Below are 21,521 nucleotides of genomic sequence, written 5' to 3'. Positions count from 1 at the left end.
GGAGAGAGGGATGAAGTTTTGTTTGTTGATTTAATGGCGCGCGCCCGATTCGGGAGAAACGTTTTCACGGGTGTGCAGAAGCGTACACCCGTCCGTTCCAGACTCGAGAAAAATCCTCCCGATATGTTGGCACAATCGTGGCGAGCACATCTTCGCTGTGATGGTTTCATATATATATATATATATGTACTTGTGAAAAGTGTAAGAAGAAATTTTACGATCCCTTGCTTGGAATAGTAAAAGAAAAAGAGAAATAATAATATCGATATTTGCATTCGCTCGTTAAAATTCTTCCATAAAGGAAATATATAAAATCGTATCGGTCGAACACTCGGTTAATGTTGTTACAAGTTTGCCTCGCCTTGGTGAAACTTAACACGTTTCGTTAAACCGGTTCAACGCCCTAAATAATTTTACGTCGTCGATGCACCGTTATTTACATAATAAAATCTATACGATCCCCATGCTCGTTTCATCGTTCGAAATATCCTTCCAATCTCGTAATCCGATTCCGAAAAGAAGAAATCATCGGTATCTCTTCCAAAGTTGCCGGCCAAACTGATTCTGAAAAGAAATCGTTTCGCTATTTCGAGTCACTTAATATCATCGTTAAGGGAAGATAATTATTTCTTCCATCAATCCTCCTAAAAACCTCGAACAATCCACTTTCCCACTCTGCTTCTTCGAAAACTCATCAGTCTCGCAATTATTCCGATTGCTTCATAATTTACAAGTTGAAACCTCGTCCACGAGTTTTCCTCCTCCGTGAAAAATCTTGGATCGTTAACGGAGGATCGAGCTCGGGAGCGATAGCTGGTGGTGCACCTTTCATATTCGAAGACGATGAGCCGCGACGCACGCAGCGACGACCCTTTCACGATGCATTAGCAACGGAAATCCACGGTCCAATCGTGGAGGAGGTGACTGCCGCATCGGCTTTACCAATTATCGTCGAAATTGCGATCGATCGTTCGATGTTGGCCCCTTCCTCGAGACGTCTCATCTCCACTCTCCTCCCCCTCGAACTACACACCTCGGCTGCTACTTCCACTGGTATTATGCCACACCACTTGAACGTTCCAACACCGGTGACCCTGTTCCCCTATCTATCTCGTCTCGGCTCACTCGCGTCCACGATTTCATTCCATCTCAACGATAATCCAACGATAAGAGAGACTTCGTGGACAGGTTCGTACGAAGGAAGCTGGTTAATGATCATTTGATGACGATTCGTATATTCTATTCCAGATTGGGAGGAGGAGGAGAAAAAAAAAATATTTCGAAGAAAATTTTTAATCCACGGATAAAAAAGATCGAATCGAAGAGAACCAATTCGAGCGTAGCAATTGAATTCGCGTACGCGCGCTAGTTCCTCTTTAACGCAATCAATCTTTCGTCGCAGCTACACCCGGAACACACGCACGCACACACACACACACGTACACAGAGGGTATGCGCCACGATGGAAATAACTGGCACATTGCTTCTTATTTATACCCCCGATCGGATCCCAATCGAGCGGGATACCCTCGAGGCACGGGCTGCCCTGGCTATCTCGGGATCAGTCAACTCTCCCAATTATCCCCAACATTCATAACTTATCCGCCCGGTTAAATCACGAAATCCAATGAATCTGAAACATTCGATAACGACCCGGATCGTCGATCCGTGTTATACACGTTGGTCGACCAAATCGAGTATATATATATATATATCCACCTCTCACACGATCATGTCACGCACTCTCTCACTCTTTCTCTCTTTCTCTCTCTCTCGTTCGAGTCGCACACACTTTGTTTAGGGATTTTTGATTCTCGAGGCGAAAGAATAGAAGCACAACAAATGATGAGATTCGATAGAAAGCGGGTTTTTGGTTCACGTTCACTGAAGATTATAAGGATTTATCTAAGGAGGGAAGGGGTGGAAAAAAACTAACGAAGAAGAGACGAAGCTCGCCGTGTTTTCACGTCGGTGTAACCGCGGCGGGCGAGCGGGACATACACCCGGCGCTGAATCGCGGCCAACTGAGAGGGAGAAAACAGCCCCCTAGATACTAGCGTCGGTTGGCTGTGGCATCGCGCACAGAAACCCCCTGCGCAACGTTTCAACCCCCAACCCCGCGTGCACGAGACGAGGACCGAGGCGAGTTTCGACGGCGAGACTGGGCAATCCGGAGCCGTCTTCGATGCTCACTTTCGCACTTTCGTTCCCGATTAACCACACGTGCGCCAACCGTGTCCTTTAAATACGCGCGGATGGTAATATTCGTGGTTTTGGATCGATTTTTTTCCCCTTTTTTTAAGGGAAATAGAGTCGAGAAGTTGATTTTGCCTCGGATTGAGAATGAAATAGTAGTTTGAAATTGTATTTCAAAAGTTAAGTATTATGAGAACTGATGAATTCGATCTTGAACAATCAATCGTATTTAAATGAAGGAAGAATCTTTATCGTATTTGTTTCATTACTCGAATTTTTTATTATTGTTTATAATTGATATTTATTACACAACAATATATTTTATACTGGAAGATGCATTTACATAAGATGCAAAGTTTTATTCTATATATAAAACTATCTTTCTAAAATATATATATCTTGTATCTTTCAACTCATTCTTTTTCGTTATATTTTTTTATTACACCACGTCGTTACTCTACGCCTTGTAACAGATCTCTCTAAAATGGAAAAGCGACAGATTCCTTGCGTATAAATAACGAAAGTAATACGAAACTCCTTTGTCATCCGCGAAATACATGCCGCAAAAAAATAAAAAAGATCCTCCAAGGGCCAGCTATGCTCTCCTCTCGCCCACCAATATCCCCTCAAAGAAAATCTATCGATAAAGAAGAATCGGAGAGAATTGGACGTATTGCCATGTATCGATCCTCCGATCCCCGGGGAAACGACAAACAAATTCCCATTGGCCGGGGACGAATGGAGCCATCGCGATAATTGGGAGGCAAAGCTTAACAATTTCGCGCGGCGATTAATTAAACAGTGAATTTCGACGTGAACGCGACCCTCGATCTCTCGTATCTGCGTTGGCAACAGACGTCGCAACGCGAGGGGTGGATGGAGATGAATGGCGAGGCGAGCATCGAAGCCTTTCACGGGGGAGGGTCAATCGGGGTTTTAATTGCACCCTCCAAGCCACTTGACTAATTGCTTAGATTGCTTGTCAGATGTTATGCCCGATTTAATGAAACGGTGGCCTCTCCGCCTTCTGCTTTTCAACGAGGAGGAATGAATGGAGGAATTCGAGGATGAAAGTAGCGTCTTCGTTGCGGGGACGAAGTTTCTGGGGATAGAAATTACGATTCCTCTAATCGACCGAGTGTAATCCGGAAAGCTTTATTTCCACGGGGATAGTAATGACTCCCTCGCCAATATTTGAATCATCCATTTCATCGAGATGATGAAAATTATTATTTCTAAATACGATTTGAAATAAAAGTTGTTAAAAGCGACGGTACGTCTAGCGACGCGCACTAGCAGATGCGCGGATAATTTATGCGGCGTATTGTATAAAATAATCTCTTGGTCAAAAGTTTATTTTCAATATCGTCGCGTGCAGCTGCTTCCATTCCAGTAGAGTAACCGTGAAATGAAATAATCCAAATAAAATTACGAATTTCTCTTTCAGGGACAGAGGTAACAGGAACAGTTGACAAGTTGCTCCTCTTCTTTAAACTTAAAAAATTTCTTCATCTCCTTTCTTTCTCCCTCTCGTTGTTCGAACATGTGATAAAGTCGTAAGAGAAAAATATAAAAACGTGGAAATGGACTCGACGGAGTCATCGATGCACCCGCTGGAACATCCGGAACAAACTGTGGCGCATTAGCATGTTCGATCGAGCGAAATCAAGAGGGCACGGGACCGCGTCGAATTAAGGGCCGCAATAAAAAGCGATTCCAGGCGTGGAAGGGCCACGCCCCCCCTCCGAGCAAAAGGATTCAACGTATCGGTCGCAGGGCTGTGAATGCGGTATAAATTGCCCGACAATAAAGTCCCATCCCCTCCCCTCACTCGTCGAGAGTCGGCCAGATTTCGACCCCATGCGGCGGACAATGGGGAGGGGATCCTGTTTGCGAGTCCTCGAATACTAAGAGGAGGGATGAAAGTCGGGGAAAGGGTGAAACGAACGCATTGTCGTCGGCTTCAACCATCTTCCACCGAATCACCGAGGATTTTCTCGATTAACCTCTGATTTCGTCGCAGCACGAATTTTGTTCTCTCCTCCTCCTCCTTGCAGTTTATCGAGTGACGATCGGGAATGAAATTAATTCGGCGTTAATTTGATTTAACGAGGATTGTGGAGGACGGAGATAGATAGATGAGGAGGGGGTTAGAAATTAGAAGGCGCAACAAACGCGAGCTCTTTATCGATCTAACCCCGAACGCTTAACTTCGCCCTCCGACATCGTCCTCCCCCCAACTTTCTCCTTAAGACCTAACATTATTATTATCAAAGTCAATAGTTTGGCCAACTATTCGAACAAATACCCTTATGCTGTGTAATCGAAGGGGGAGGGAGAGGTATCCCGGGTAAGATGATAGAGAGGGCCAAGGCGTTTCGGTGAGGGGTCACTTTTCCCTTCCCTTCCCTGCTCCTGCGTTTTATCGGCCCGACAAGATTTGCGATCGCTTTATTAAAAGTTCCAGCTGCTGCCCGCCCCCTCTCCTCCCCACCATCCCCCTCGATCGACGATGCGCCTCCGGTGAAAGTTCATAAACTCGATATCCTTATACTTATTAGCGGCTGGGAGAACAGGAGAAAGACAAAAATGAGCGGAAAGAGCGATACCTCTTCACTGTAAAACTTTCCCCTCGATTCGAGCTTAACGAGCTCCTCCTCCCTCCTCCTCCTCCTCCTCCTCCCAACGATGCGAATAAATTCTAATATTCTTTCTTCTTCTCTGCGAGGAGAAGAAAAATAGAAAAATAAAAATTCTTTGCATTTTTTTGCAACTTTTATAATACGTTTCGATATTTCTCAATGGTTTATTCGTATTACGCTCTCTTCCCTGATGATGATTGAAAAAATAGAAAAATTCTCTCCAATTTTTTGCGATAATTCGACGAGTTCGTTCTCTTGTCTCTCCTTTTTCAATAGAAAAAAGAATAAAAATAATAAAATTTGGATTCTTGTCTCGATACAATAAGTGTCGAAACAGGACGAGAAATAAAAGATTCTTTAACATTTTGTAACATCGAAGCAACATAGTAGTAACATTGATTTGACTGAAAAAAACGGTTACGAGCCATCTGGTATCGTGGAAACGACAATGAAACAAGCATAATGCTCGATGTGTTCCCCATTCATCGGGATCGCTTTATCGTATTCCCATCGTTGATTTATTTTCCCGGGGACAATGCCGCCATTATTCGATCGAAACGCAACGGTGAAAAATATCCTCCCGCGTATCGCGTATTTTTAAATACCGGCCCTCCATCGACGTTTCACCCCATCTTTAAAAGCCGTGCGCGCGAATCCGTATTATTTCGATCTCTAGCAACGTCTCTAAGAACAACAAGTTTTTCGAACGATAAAAAATTGATAGCTGCCTCGATCGTAAATTCCCCGTCCCTCGTTGAAAGAGATAGCGTGACAAAATGGCGCGGAGGCCAGGGTCACGGGCTTCGAGGCTGGAAACGCATCGCATCGCATCCCCTTCCTCCGAGGGATGGACCGAGGAAGCATCGATTTATGTCCGCGTTCCTCTCTTAATGCGTGTAAATTCGCGATCCCCGGTGCGACGCGGTTAATGAGGCGTCGATGCTTCAAACTCATAAAGATTAACGATTGTCCACTACCGTCATAGACATTCTTAACTTTACCGTCTTTGTTCCATCGAATTCCTTCTCGTTTTATCCGCGAATATTTCTATTCCAATATTCTTTTCAAAATAATCCATCGTTCCCTTACGGATAATTTCAACTTTAAAATCACTCGATAATGATTTTAAAGTTGAATCGTGCGAAAAATATTTTAGATCCGTATGTTTCTCCTTTCTGATTATGTAACATTTTCAGGTTACGTAATCGAAAAATGCGAATCTTTCGTCTCGAGCGACGTACGATTTCTACAATTTTGATTCTGCAAACAAATAATATTTTGCAAAAGCAAACGAAGATTACGATAATTTACAATCTCGTTGAAATGATTTAAAGAATCAATTCGAATACAGGAATGGAATATATAATATAACCCCCGTGTGTTAATTTCGATGGTGGATAGAAATGAAAAGGGGTATCTGGGTCACGCGATATAACGCGATTAATCCGGCAGATATTTATTTTCGGGGTCATTACACCGATAAGATGTTATTGCTCGGCGAATCCCCGCGGATGCAGGGGGCGGTGGACCACATTTGCGGCTCCTGCGGCGGGTGTACATCCGTGTCGCGATGCATACGCGCGATGCAGACGATGCGGAATGCGGCATGCGGCGCGACACAGGGCCGTACGCGGCACGCCAATTACCCCGCGGAAAGGACGTTTCTAATCAGCCTGCTTCGTTAATCCGAATTGCGGAACCCCCCCCGCATCCCCATTGTTTCCCGGATATTGCGGGAGCGGAACTAGGTCGTCGATGCTTTTGCACGCGTCCCGTTTCGATGGATGAAAATCTTTTGAATCTTTGTTTTCTTCATGTTTCGTTAAGAAACGTTTTATATTTATATCTTTCCAAGAATTATTTGAAAATATAATCGAAACGTAGGAAACGTAAGAAATATTTCTTACTTAAAGACGAGAAAATACTGTTATCGTCGCGTGATAAGAACAATTGGATCAAGTATGAGAAAAGGAAATCTTGGAGGAAATGTTTAAAGGAAGAAATAAGGACGAGAAGGAAGGACATTTGGTTAATCGAACGCGTGGCGATAAATAAAGGTGTGTGTACAAAGTGGTGTACAATTAAAGGACATAAAGCTGTCCGCGGGTCCCACGATCCGCAATTAAGAATTTTGTCATTTGACCGGCGCGTAGAGGGGTTGCGTTATAATTTGCCCCATAAATAATTCATGGCGCTTGCATGGCCTGCTATTACGAACCAGGTGAGGGGGTTGCGTTGGACGAATTATGAATATTCAGCGGAGTTTCGCACGTCCTACGTTTCTCTCTGCCTGCATCTGATATCGTATTAATCCTCTCTCGAGACCCGATCCAGAAATTGCCCCGAAACGAATTTTTCTTTCGATCGTGGAGGAATCGTGTCATCGCTTCGCTACAACACGTTGGGATGGTGGGTGAAAAATCGTGAAAGAATTTTGTTTCGAAAAACCGCATATACGTGTGTGTGTGTCGAGAACGTAATTGCAAAAAACGAGACTGTTAAATAAAACTCCGTCTAGCAGAGTTCGGAGAACTTTGTAAAATAAAGAGCAGTTGTATAGTCGTAGATGAAAATATATGAAAAAGTGTCGTAGGAAAAAAATGTAATTTTTTTCTCGTAAAAAAAACTTTGCATCAAAGAAATTTAAGATGATTTTGTTAGCGTTTTTTGATCGATGCTCTTTTTTTTGCTGTTGGAGGATCAAGCGGATATTTTTTTTTTTTTTTAGAAAATATATTCGAATGGGAATATTATCGCAATCGAGCATCGTATTACGTGATAAAATATATCGTCTCGTTAATTTCAATCTCGAAAACGGTAGTAAAGTAATCCCATTTCGAAATGTATAGCTTTCAAATCTGTCAGATTTCCATTTCACTCGCTTATAATTCAATTTTCCGCCCGATTTTATTATTCGCCGCTCATCAAACTCAAACTACATTATCATCGTCTGTCGATTTCAATTGATCGACTTTAATTCCCCGCGTATATTACGCGCTATAATTGTTTACATCCAACCAACTAATTGAAACGCGAAAATTATGTAGAATCGATAAATCGTTCACCCTCCCCCGTGTTCTCCATAATTATTCGCTCTCCATTCTCGATTAACTTGAATTGTTACATCTCTTACACATTGATCCTCCCCCTTTAAAAAGAAAAAATAGAAATTATCACAATGACGAATATTTAACGTAACGATCAAAAAGCATCGTCAAAACTCTTCCCACTATTTAATTAATCAAATGGAGAAAAATCGAATAATAAAATTTTTTTTTTTCTGAGCCGAGAACAAGAAACCTTAGAAAATAAGCGAATCGAAACGTGGATAGATTAGTTCCCTTTAGAACTCGAGCCTCGAGGGAAATTGGAAATTTATCGGGAAACGAGAGATCGTATCTCGATAAGTTTTCACGTGTGCAATATACATTTGGGTGGAAGTTGGAACTCGAAGTTGCTTCCAAGTTTAGCTCGAGAGCTTACTTGTAAACAGAGGGAAGCGCATGCTAACCACCGTGATAGCGGATCATGATTCCACCTTCTATCTCCTCCTCCTCCTCCTCCTCTTCTTCTTCTTCTTCGATAACTTAAGCGGTGTCTCGTTCACAGGTGTCCAACGGACTCTTCACGTTCTCCACAACTCGGAGCAGCCGGCATCCGCGTTCGCGATCCTGGAGTCGGGCAACAAGGTGGTCCCATTGATAGCCGATGGCCTGTTCGATCTGTTGATGTACAAAATCTCGAGCGTGTACACGAACAAGATGCAGAAGATGGAGTCGAAGGGGCCCAGGTTCGAGATTGGCGATTTCTGCGTGAAACTCGGAAGCGTGACGATTAATCAGAACTTCAAAGGCGTCCTGGTCGAGGTAAGGATCTTGAAAATGTTTAAATTTTAAGCTTCTGTGGATCTAGTTTCATAATTATCCTTCAGTATTTAAATCTTTTCAATCACTCCTCAAACCATGCATCTCGATTATAAACAAGATTCACAGCTTCTAATGATCTTTAATTCTTCCAAAGGGACACAATCTCGAGAAATAATCCAGAGGATCGATAGATTTTTGATCGATCAGTGCTGAATTCTAGGAGGACTTTCTCAAATCTGTTCAATCAAACTCCTCAAACCGTGCATATATCTCGATTATAAACAAAATTGATTTTCTAACGATCTTTAATTCTTCCAAGGATACTTTAATCTCATGAAATAATCCAGAGGATCGATAGATTTTGAAATGAATTCTAGGAGGACTTTCTCAAGTCTTTCAATCATTCCTCAAACTGTGCATATATCTCGATTATACAAATTAAACGAGATTGACAGCTTCTAACGATCTTTAATTCTTCCAAGGATATTTTAACCTCGTGAAATAATCCAGAGGATCGACAGATTTTGGAATGAATTCTAGGAAGACTTTCTCAAATCTTTTCAATCATTCCTCAAACCGTGCATATATCTCGTACGATTATACAAATTAAACAAGATTGACGGCCTCCAACGATCTTTAATTCTTCCAAGAAGATATTTTAACCTCGTGAAATAATCCAGACAAGGCGGATATCTCGTTTATCCTTCTCGTTTCTCTAGTTTCGAAACTTTTCGCACCACCGGTGGAGAAAGAATCGGGCAGAGATATTCGGTCGAATTAATAATCGCTGCAGATCTCGTTGAATTGTAGCCGCGAAACTCGTTGAAGAGGCGACCAGCGCAGATTGTTGCCAAAGGAAATCTCGAACGGTCGGTTAATTAACTCGCGATTATTAACTTGGAAATTGGCGAAATAGCCTGCGCTGCTTCTTTGTCGATCACGTGACGGGCTCGCAATATCGATTGACAGGTCCAGTCTCTGTCAACAAATTTCGTACGTTGATCACGAAATAGTATGCAAATAATGTTGATGAGTTGGGATATCTTTTCTTTTTCAGAATGAAAATGACGATGTTGATTAAACGTTGTAAAGGAAGGGAGACAGAGATCAATATTACTCAACATTTTTGTGAGGAATTTTCCTTAATTGGAGATCAATAAAAAATAGTAAGAATAGATAGAATTTCATTGAGTTGTGGATCTAGAAATCTTCTTCCATTCGTTTCGTTCCATTTCGATTAAGTCTCGATTAAATTCTCTCGACGAAAGTGAGATTGAAAGAAATTCGAAGTTACACTTACTTTTTATTAGGATTGAAACGGCGAGGTTTCAACAGTTAATAAAAATTGAAACACGCGTTCCGATTCCTCTCGAGTCCGTTGAGGATTTCGCTCGAAACACAAATGCATTCGCACGAACGAAGCACGTCGAAGCACTTAAGAGAAGCACTGGAAAAAGCTCAAACTAGACCAACAAAAATTATTTACTTTTTAACTCACCCTTAACGTTCTCCTCTTTTTTTTGCGATTAATAAATAACTATCCATTAGCAGATAATATTTAATATTTTAATATTGAAATCTGAAACGTTGCATTCCTGATTTGCAGAATGCAGAAGCGATCGTTCGGAAACATTGTTAATCGAGTTCGATACGATCGTTCGATCGATTCGAATTAGCAAAGCCAGTAATCAAAACTGGTTAATGGGCGCGAGCATTATCATTATTTATCGTCGTTATAAAGTCGGTGCGGGATACAACTGGGTGACGATCGGGCCAACTGTCGCCTCGGGGGCTGGGTTTCCGGCGATCCACCTCTGTATCCGGTTTAATCACTACCGACTAAAATCTAATTAACCCCCATAAATTGTTGGAGGCGATATTTCCGTAGATCGAATTTCAAAATTTTCTTCCAAATGGTAAAAAAATTTCTTAACAATGATTCTCGAATAAGAGTTAAATTTAAATTTGTTTTCTTTTCTTTTTTCTCTCTCTCGAAGTAAAAGACTATACATATTCGAAGGTGTTGTTGCAGCCGTTGTTTCTCAAGACGAGAATGTTTCTCTCTCTCGGCGGTGGACCGCGACAATCCTGCTATGTGTAACTTCCGTTTCTACGAGGTGAAAAATGGCGGAGAGGAGGGCGGTGGACCAATGGAAACGATCCTTGGACCGATCCAACGGCCATTCGTATCGGTAACAGCGCTGTTTGTACTCCGCGAGGACGACGTCGAATACGTTACGATAAACCCCGATTCGACCATTAATTTCGTCGGGGGAAAATAGCGCGCCGTGCTACGACACTAACTCACGCCATCTTGCTCGCTCCTCTCTCCCTTTATTCCGTGGAAGAGGAAAGAAGAAAAGGAAAATTGCGAAATATTTTCCTTTCCATGCTAATCTCTTTAAGAAAAACCCTTTTTCTTTCTTTCTTTCTTTCTTTCTTCTCTTCTCATCGAAAATATTCGTTTATAAATATCTAGTTTGGAATTTTAATCATCGATTATTTATTGAATCCACGAATCTGACCAAGAATATATATATGATAGTCAATTATAATTTTCGTATGTTGATTCAATTTATTGGATAAGATTTCGAAGAAATATTTAAGATACGAAGATATCGGGAATAATCAGAAAATCGGTTCGATCGAAGATTTTGAAGGAAGGCCATGGCGAATCTTCCTTCTCGAATCGATATCGTCGAAAGCGATGGCCGATTGGCTTCCTTTGACGCCACTGGGCCGCAATCTGGACGATCAACGAACGCGAAGAAAAGAGAAACGAGCAGCGAAAAGGGCGATCGATCGATTCTTCTTGCGATCCAATTCTTATCGAAAATCGACGAGGAGGACATTGTTGTTTCATTCTCTTATTCTCGTTCCACGTCTTTCCATTATCTGTTATAATATTTCTCTACATTCCACTCGCAACGTGTACTATTTAATTCTTGCGACGTTTTTTTTTTCTCTTCTTCTAAATCGATGATGCTGATGGAATAACAAGTATATCAAGTTTATTAAGTTATAAGACAATTTAATTTTTTTGGATTAAACGTGAAACGAAACGAAGATAAAAATTCATCTCTTTCATCTTCAATATATATATGTAATATGATAATCACACGAAGCGTTTTCGATCAGGGAATTACTTGCTAAACAAGTTGGTCGAGCGAGAAAAGCGTGTCGATGGTTGACGTATGTGCTCCAAACCGAAAGTCATTCGAGCTCACGCTTTCTTCGTAGCGGACGTATCCTATTGCCTGAACGGGACTTTCGATCGGATCACGTTTAGAATTTTGTCAATTACTTCCATTTCCTCTCTTTTCCATCCCAATTTGAATTTGGATAAGATAATTCGTACGAAAAGAAAAAAGAGATCCATTATTTTGCGAAGAATTTCTCGCACGCACGATTCTGAATTGTAAAAAAATTGTCTTCATTGTTTTTTTCATCCATTTGTGTTGAACAGGTGGAATATAGGCCTTGCGTCGTGCCCGGAAGTGCATGGGAATTGATCCGTGAATTTTTGCAAGGTTTCCTCGGTTCCACCGTGTCCAATCAAGCACCGCAATATTTGCAGGTAATGAATGGATTTCGAATCCGTTATAAAGTTATAAAGAGAAAGAATATTTGAGGAAGGAGATAATGAAAAAATGGGGATATGTTCATTCGTGTCATTTTTTCACAGAACCGAATGAACGACATTTATCAACCGTTGGACACGATACAACAATACTTGGAACACTTTGGCCAGTACAGGAAAGCTACCGGTGTGATTTAAACAAATAAGATATATTTGCATCAATTGAAATTATATCGAAGTATCGAAAAATATTTTTTTATTTTCTTCACTCGATGAAGCGAATGATCGCTTTAATAATTTTATGTAATTGCGTGTGTAGATCGAAGATAATTCATTTCTATTATTAATAAATATTTAACGCGTTATGTCTTTTTTACTTACATATATAAAAAAAGAAAGAATTTAATCTTCACAGATTTTTTTTTTTTATCCATCCGTTCGATCTTAATCTGAAAGATTCTTTGATATTATAAAAAAAAAAGAAAATTTAAGATATTTCGGAAGATAAAATTAATCTAATCCGTAGATTACTTTGAATTCGTGAATCTTCTAAAAGTAGAAAAATTGGAAGGGAAAAAAAGCATTTGTTATTCTTTAAAATTTTCTAGAATTTAATATATCTTACAATTATTAAATTCTACATATGTAATCTAATATACTATTAATTGTTTTTTTTATATCTTTTATATATATCTCTATATGATATGTAATAATGTGAAAAGTATTATTTTTTTATTAAAAATCCTTAAATATTATCGATTCATAAACTGTTGCTACAGTATTTGTATTTTATATTAGAATTTGTATACTGAATTGTATGCTAGACAAAGAGAAGAAATAATAAGAAAAGGATGGAGATAGGATAAAAATATTGAAATCAGCGCCATCTTCAGAGTGCCGCAAATGAAACATATAAAGAAAGGATAGAGAATGAAAAAACAAAGATAGAGATAGAATAAGAATTGAGTGTTAGCGCCATCTCTTAAGTGTTAAAGACACTTAAGTTTCAATATGTTTCAAAGAGATGTCGCTAAGTTCTAATTCTTATTATATTCCTATGTAATAAGAATTGAGTGTTAGCGCCATCTCTTAAGTGTTAAAGACACTTAAGTTTCAATATGTTTCAAAGAGATGTCGCTAGGTTCTAATTCTTATTATATTCCTATGTAATAAGAGTTGACTGTTAACGCCATCTCTTAAGTGTTAAAGACATTTAAGTTTCAATATATTCTGAAGAGATGTCGCTAGGTACCAATTCTTATTCCCTTTCTATATAATAAGAATTAACTGTTAACGCCATCTCTTAAGTGTTAAAGACATTTAAGTTTCAATATATTCTGAAGAGATGTCGCTAGGTACCAATTCTTATTCTATTCCTATGCAATAAGAATTGACTGTTAACGCCATCTCTTAACTATTAAAGATATTTAAGTTTCAATATATTTTAAAGAGATGTCGCTAGGTACCAATTCTTATTCTATCTCTATCTTTGTTTCTCTATTTTCTATCCTTTCTTTATATGTTTCATTTGCGGCACTCTGAAGATGGCGCTGATTTCAATATTTTTAACCTATCTCCATCCTTTTCTTATTATTTCTTCTCTTTGTCTAGTACACAATTCAGTATATGAATTTTAATATAAAATATAAATACTGTAGCAATAGCTTATGAATTAATAATATTTAAGAATTTTTAAGAAAGATTTCTTTATAAAATAAGAAAATAATGATTTTTCAATTTTTATTTTATTTCTATTTTTGTTCCATTATTTTCCGTCTTTATATTTCATTTTCAATATTTTACACATAATGCTGATTTCAATATCTTTTACTTTTCTATCCTTCTCATCCACTATTTTCTCTCTTTGTCTGTATTTAATCTACAAAATTAAAAAAGTTTGATATTTTTTTTTGTTTTTTTTTTTAAGATTATATATTTCTTATTTTATATTTATATATATTTCTATATATCTTAAATATTTTATATATATAGCTGAATACAAATTTCAAAAATATTTTTATTTACATTATGGCTTCAATTATTATTAATATTATTAGCAGTATTTCAGAAACGCGAATCGCAAAATTCTATGTTATGTTAGATTTATTATATCTTTATTATTTATTATTATTATTATTTATTATTTTTTGTCTGTAATGACAATATTTTCAACCATAGAAAATTTATAAAGTTTTTTAGAGAAAAGGGTTAAAATTTTCATATATTTTTATCAATGCTAACGTCTTTTATAAACATTTTATTAGAATTGTTTCTATAGTATATATACATTTGTCATTTACATAATGATTAGAATCTTTATGTAGATGTCTTTTTATAATTTTATTATTTCTATACGAATCTCAATTTTCAATTTTTTTATAGTGAAATCTTATCTTAAATAATCTATAAAATATCAATAGAATAAATATTATATAAAGAGAGAATGTAATTTGCATTATTCAGTTTAAATTTCAATTAAAAAATCATTCTGAATAAATGAAAATTCTAATAAATGTAAATTATTTGATTTAAATTCACTTTTCATATTATGACGTTTTTCATTAATATTATGAATATTATTTTTAAAAGTAAGCATGGAAGAAATTCATTGGTCATCAGAAAGTGATTGAACTTTGTACAATAAAGCGATTAAAGCGCCGTATTATACAGTTCCATGTGATCACTGACGCAATATTACAGTATTTTCGAGTTCGATTTAGTAGTGACTCGGTTGTTTAAGGTATCGTATAAGTATTGAATGTATTAAGTAGTGAAGTTACAAAATTCCAATCAAATAATAAAGTACTACAATATACCGGACAAACGAATATAATCATAATGGAGGTATTTATTTAAATATTGAAATTGATAATAAGTGAATTTCTATAGTACACAATTCAATATACTTTTTTATACTTTTAGATTCAAATATTGACCGCGAAATCATCAAAATTAATAGCAAATGTGTCTGTAAGTAATAAAAATAAGTAATAAAAATAAAATATTCTTTTAATTTACTCAAAATTTACAATAAATTTATTAAATCATATTATTAACCAGTTCAAATATTTATGTAATGCATAATATATTTAATATTCAATACGTAATAATCTATGATAAAATATACATGAATTTGTAATAATGTACTTAAATTTAAATTTATAATTAGAAATTTTTTTTTTTGTAACACATATCTTTTTAGGTGAAATCTAATACAACTATACAAGAAATAAAAGAAGAATTATTTAAATTAAAAAAAGCACCACATATTCATAGACAAAGCTTAAGATTAGATGCTAAAGGGAAAGCTTTACCTGATTCAGAAACTTTAAAAAATTTATCAATTTCTAATGGAGGAAAATTATATTTCAAAGATCTTGGACCTCAAATTAGTTGGAAAACTGTATTTTTAGTGGAATATGCTGGTCCATTAATTCTATATCTATGGATATATCAACGTCCATGGATTTTTTATGGTGACATAACTAAATCTAAAGTAGATGACAAAGTTCAGTAAGTTTATTTAATATATATTATAATAATTAATACATTCTTTTTGGTAAATTTATATAAATTCAATGAAATATTATGAAATTAAATATAATTTTAATATTGACTTTTTAAATATTTTTCCAAGCAAGTCCACTAGAACTTTTATTCTAAAATTTTATTATCTTTTCCACAAGTCAAATGTCAGACGGATAAATGATCTAATAGATATTGATAACTTATCTACATCACTTTTAACCTCTAAAAAAGTTAAATTTAAAACATTTAAAATTGAAATAAAATTACTAGTGGACATAGAATCTTGAAATCAAACAAATACATTTGTAAAGTTAGCCTATCAAAACTTAAAACTTTAAAAAATATTGTTTCAGTGTGGCAGCTATTTGTTGGAGCATACACTATGCAAAAAGACTTCTAGAAACATTGTTTGTCCATAGGTTTAGTCATGCAACAATGCCATTGCGTAATCTTTTTAAAAATTGTTCATACTATTGGATTTTTGCTATGTATGTAGCATATCATGTAAATCATCCTTGGTATACAGCTCCAAAGCAATTTCAGTTTCTTGTTGGATTAGTTACATTTGTACTTTGTGAATTGGGAAACCTAAGTATCCATTTAGCTTTAAGAGACTTAAGACCAGCAGGAAGTACTGTAAGAAAAATACCAGTACCCACTAACAATCTTTTTACTTTATTATTTAATTTTGTATCATGTCCAAATTACACTTATGAAATTGGTAGTTGGATTGGTTTTACCATCATGACTTCATGTCTTCCAGGTAAATATATTTCAGAAAAATTATTATATATTTTTTTCAATATTTCTTTTCAATATATATATATAAAATTATCATATTTTTTTCAGCTGGATTCTTTGCTATTGCTGGTGCATATCAAATGACTGTTTGGGCAATAGGAAAACATAAAGCATATAAAAGAGAATTTCCTCAATATCCAAAAACTAGAAAAGCTATCATTCCATTTGCCCTTTAAGTAATCTATTTCTAATATAATATTTTTAAATAAGAATACTGTGTTGGTAATTATTATTAAGACATTTATATTTCTTTGTTCTATTTTATTATTGATATTTTTACTGTTTAAATAAATAATTTATGGTAGAATATCATATGATATACTATATATTATAAGTTTTTTTTTTAGAAATTTTTTTATATGATACGCGTATTTAAAATGTTATTTTTGTTTCTAGTTCTTCACAAGGCATCTTGCTTATCAACTTATACATATCTTCTTTTAAAGCAATTATTATATTTTGACATTCTTGCATTTGAGTCTTGTATTCAATTCGCAATTTTTCATGTCCATAACATGCTTCTTCCATTTTCTTCTTTGCTTCTGATGATCTCATATCTTTCGATTTGTAACCTAATAGACTTTCCATGTGTATAATATGTTTTCTTGCATCTTTTAATTCTTCTCTTAAAGCATTTAATTCTGTAATTAAAATAATATTTTCTTCCACCGTTTTATCTATATCTTTACCACTGATTTCTTTGTCCTGGAAAACTTGTTTTCTAAGAGAAGCTATTGTTCTCTCTAAATGATCCCTCTGCTTTATAAATTCACATTGAGCATCTAAATCAGCTTTACGAGTACGCAAAAATTCATCGCTTGAACTATACTTATGATATAATTTTGTTATAGCAGTTTTTAACGCCTGTGGATTTTGCACAAGTCCCGAAGCGTCGAGCAAATCTATTCGTATTTTTTTCAAAAGTTGTTGACATCTTTTATTTCGATGTATTTCATATTGAAGTTCACGCCTTGAAGCTCCTAATTTTTCTCTCAATTCATGTAATTGCAATTCTAAACTGATAGTAGTTTTATGTAAGTTTACAAGTTCTGTCTCCATATCTCGAATTTTTTCTTTAAGCTCTTTAATTTCTCGATCTCGCGGTTCTATTTGATTTTTCAATTCTATAATTTTATAATTCAAAACAAATTTAAACTTTTCCAATTCTTGATTCGATCGTTTTAATTCGTATATCTGACGTTCTCTATCTTGAATCGTAGTATCTCTTTCATTTATTTCTGTTTTTAGATCATCTTTATCTCTTTCCAATTCTTGAATAGTTTTCTGAAAATATCCATATTCGTTCTGAAATCGTTGTACTTGTCTTCTCAATTCTTCAACATCTTTCAAACTAGATATGTATCTATTGCGTAATACTCCAGTCTCTCCTTTTAACCGTATATTTATCTGTTTTTCTTCATGTAAAAATGTTTCATAATTTGTTTTCAATTCTAATATTTCTTTATCAGCGTCATCTTCTATTTGCGTCATCATTTGTTCGTGTACTCGTATCTGTTGAATCATTTCATCTTTAGTTTCTTCTAATTGTAATTTCTTCTCATGAAGGAGAACTTCATATTTAGTTGTTGCTTTTTGTAATTCTTCAACACCATGACTTTCTACTTCTTCTAAACGTTTTTCATAATTTTGTCGCATGAGATTCATTGAATTTTCAAGTGCTAAATATCTATCATATTCTGTAATAAGTTTAGCATTATAATTCGTTTCCATTTGTTTCATTGTGTCTTCGTGTTCTTCTTTCATTTTAAGTATTTCTACATTTATTGTATTCAATTCGTTCTTGTGATCTTCCTGAAGTCTACTTATTTTAACTCTTAATTCTTCAATAGCTTCGCAATAACCTTGATGTATGTCCCTAACTTTATCATTATGTATTACGTCTATTTGACGCATTTTATATGCGTGTTCAGTTTCCAATTCTCTCATCCTAACATTCAAGTCTATAATCGTTTGTATTTTTTCTTGTAGATCATCTTTATTAATTAATACTTCATTTGTATATGCAATCTCTTTTCCAATTTTTCCTTTTCCTTCAGGATAAATTATTTTCCAAATACATAAACTACCATCTATACTAACAGATATTAAGTATTGTTCATTATAAGAAAGAGCAATCTAAAAAAAATAAAATGTCAATAATAAAAATATCTTACATGTTTACATCTTCTATTATGCCTATCTACCTTTGTAATATCAGCAGAATGAATATGAAAACTTAGAGAATGTATTGGTTCTTGTATTGGACATTTTATTGATAAAATGAAACCACCAGGAGAAACAAAGAAAAAAGCTTGATCTTCTTTTCCTAATATCATGAAATATGCATTTGCATCCGGAAAATGATATTTTCGTATCTGAATAATATGAATAATATATAATGTAATATATATGTAGTTTTCTATTTTTTTTTTTTTATTAAATCAGATATTAAATTAAATGTTACCATATTCTCTTTTATTTCGTGTACAATATTATCATCAGCAATACAAAAAACAACTTGTTCATCAGCAGAAAGAGCAATATCATGTAAAGTAATTCCTTTTAAAATTATCTCAGCAGAACGACGACCAGTATTTGTATCCCACTGATAAATAGTACCTTCTGCACCTAATGTAAATAGTTTTGTATCTGTTTGTGACCATAATATTCTTTTCACTCTATTGGTATGGCCCTTTAAAATAAATATGTTAACAAAACCAATAGTAGAATAAACTTGTACAATATTTCCGTTAACAGCGGCAAATAAATGACCACCATGACTAAATTTTGCTGTATTGCAACATCTTATAGAAAATTCTTCCATAGGTAAAAAATCATCAATTAATATACTCATAAAACGTAATTTATCGCTAAAACCAATTAAGCAAAAAAGACCAGTAGGATGCAAAGCTATTCCACAAATATCTTCTGCATATTGTTTATATAAAATTAAACTTTTTGATTCAAAATCCCATAATCTTACACTGTGGTCAATTTGTCCACAAGTCATAAAAATTGATTTCCAAGCACACACAGAGATATCAATTATGGGTCCAAAATGCAATGTTTGACCTATAATTTTTAATTCTTGTGGTTCTGGATCTACATTTAAATCTGGACCCCATAATCTTGCATAAAATAATTGAGGCCAACCAGTTGTAATTACCAAACGATCTATACTTAAATTAATATTTATACTATTAACTTGATATAACTCTTCATTTTTTTCTTTTGATGGTTGAGTTGGAATTATATAAATATTTCTTTTTATATATTTATGTGGACCTTCTTTTTCAAAAAGTATAATTGTTCTTGCCCCGAAAGCAAATGCAAAACCTCTTTGAAATGCAATTAAACAACGAATATTATTTTCCCATGGTATTCGTTTTATTGACTCTAAAGCTATTAATGAACTAGTTGCTTGAATAACATATTCTTCACGAATTTTAAGATTCATAGATACTGTATCAGTCATTTTATAAATATTTTTTAAATCACCATTCTCTAAATAGAGTATTCTACCATCCAGAGTTCCAAGCAATAATCTATCTGAATTCAACCAAGTCATAGAGCATGTAAATATAGTATCTGCTTTAGAAAATCCATATGGCCGCCATATAGAATCAGAAAGAGTTAAGAATTTAAATATGCGTAGACCTCCAAGTGCAACTATTCCTGCTTCTGATGGATTACAAGATAATACTTCTACAATAGCCGATGGATCCTGAGGAATGCCTACTTTTAAACTGGATTCTACTTTTCCTTTTTCCCAATTGTAAAAAAGCATATTTTGATCAGGTTCTCCTGTAACTGCTACTATATATTTATTATCAAAAGTAAATTCTATGCAAGTAAATCTTGTTACATCAGAAGCATCATATGGTATTCCAAGAAGTTTTTTTCTTTTTAATGTTTGAAGATCATAAACAGATATTGTAGGTTTTTCTCCAACTTCACATACTGCAGCAAATTTCCTTTTTTAAAAAAAGATCAAGAAAATAATATGTAATATTATATTAAATAGTATAATAATAATAAATTAATTTACTTATTATGTGAAACTGCAATTATATTTATTTGTTGTTTATCAGGTAATCGTATTAATTTTTGTTCAAATTGGGGAATATTATGAATTGCTATTACATTTCCAACAGGATATAAGATTTCTGAATCCGAAATGTAATGGGCATTTGAAATTATATCAGTCTTCAACCCATAGATTACTCTACTTTGTAAAGAAGGAATCATTCTGAAAAATCTTTCTTTCCTTTTTTTTTTTTTTTTTTTTTTTTTCTAATTAAAAGATATGAAAATAATTTTCAAATTTTATAAACAGAATATATATACATATATATTTTTATGAATTTATACTCTTTGTTTGTACTCCCATAGCAACAAGCTAAATTAACATTCAATGCTGAAAATATCACTATATTTAATATATATGTATTTATAAAAATATAAATTATTTATTTATTTCATTGGATAACATATCGAGAAATTTTTATTTATAGTATAAATTACACAAATTTATTATTTTTAAAAAATTAAAAATTATAGATAAAACAAACAGATATAGTGATTATGTATTTTTACGTTCACATCAAATTGATTTATATTGAATAAAAAGTTTATAATTTATATTTGTATGTGTCTATATGTGTTTTCATATTTATGTTAACATTTATTCAAAAAAATTTCCCGCCATTTGTCACTTGCAACTCTATTCGGATTGTAATTTTAAAGGAAGTACAAAAATATTACTCAGTATACAAAAAGATAACCTCTATTCAATATATTCAATATATAAACAATAATTATTAATATACGGAGTTTTAAAATATTTAAATTTTCTAGTGCTAAAAGTTGCCTATATAATTTATTAAAAATTATATCTAAATAATTATC

General features: G+C 34.6%; 2 protein-coding genes across 3 annotated transcripts in view; one reads left to right on the top strand and one right to left on the bottom strand.

The window, feature by feature from the left end:
- LOC725146 (very-long-chain enoyl-CoA reductase) overlaps window positions 1–16,939 on the top strand; it is a 108,876-nt gene extending 91,937 nt beyond the window's left edge. The window contains exons 3-8 of one of the 2 annotated variants that reach the window (XM_026440554.1): window positions 8,448–8,704; window positions 12,171–12,281; window positions 12,390–12,473; window positions 15,487–15,797; window positions 16,166–16,575; window positions 16,662–16,939. In XM_026440554.1, the coding sequence (XP_026296339.1) occupies window positions 8,448–8,704; window positions 12,171–12,281; window positions 12,390–12,473; window positions 15,487–15,797; window positions 16,166–16,575; window positions 16,662–16,789 (1,301 nt within the window). In that variant the 3' untranslated portion in view covers window positions 16,790–16,939. Of the gene's footprint in view, window positions 1–8,447; window positions 8,705–12,170; window positions 12,282–12,389; window positions 12,474–14,893; window positions 15,129–15,206; window positions 15,255–15,486; window positions 15,798–16,165; window positions 16,576–16,661 lie in introns of those variants that run through there. The other variant, XM_001120311.4, reaches the window with a different exon arrangement.
- A 24-nt stretch (window positions 16,940–16,963) lies between these two features.
- LOC411073 (cilia- and flagella-associated protein 57) lies at window positions 16,964–20,876 on the bottom strand. The gene is made up of 4 exons (XM_394547.7): window positions 20,662–20,876; window positions 19,078–20,587; window positions 18,818–18,988; window positions 16,964–18,749 (listed from the first exon to the last, which is right to left on the bottom strand). The coding sequence occupies exons 1-4, from the start codon at window positions 20,859–20,861 to the stop codon at window positions 16,986–16,988; spliced, it is 3,645 nt and encodes a 1,214-aa protein (XP_394547.4). The 5' UTR covers window positions 20,862–20,876; the 3' UTR covers window positions 16,964–16,985.
- Window positions 20,877–21,521: the final 645 nt, after the last annotated feature.

This window comes from Apis mellifera, linkage group LG5 (genome assembly GCF_003254395.2).
Source record: "Apis mellifera strain DH4 linkage group LG5, Amel_HAv3.1, whole genome shotgun sequence".
In the NCBI taxonomy this organism is placed as follows: Eukaryota; Metazoa; Arthropoda; class Insecta; order Hymenoptera; family Apidae; genus Apis; species Apis mellifera.
The sequence above is the reverse complement of the archived record's forward strand: the minus strand, read 5'-3'. Positions and strand labels throughout refer to the sequence as shown.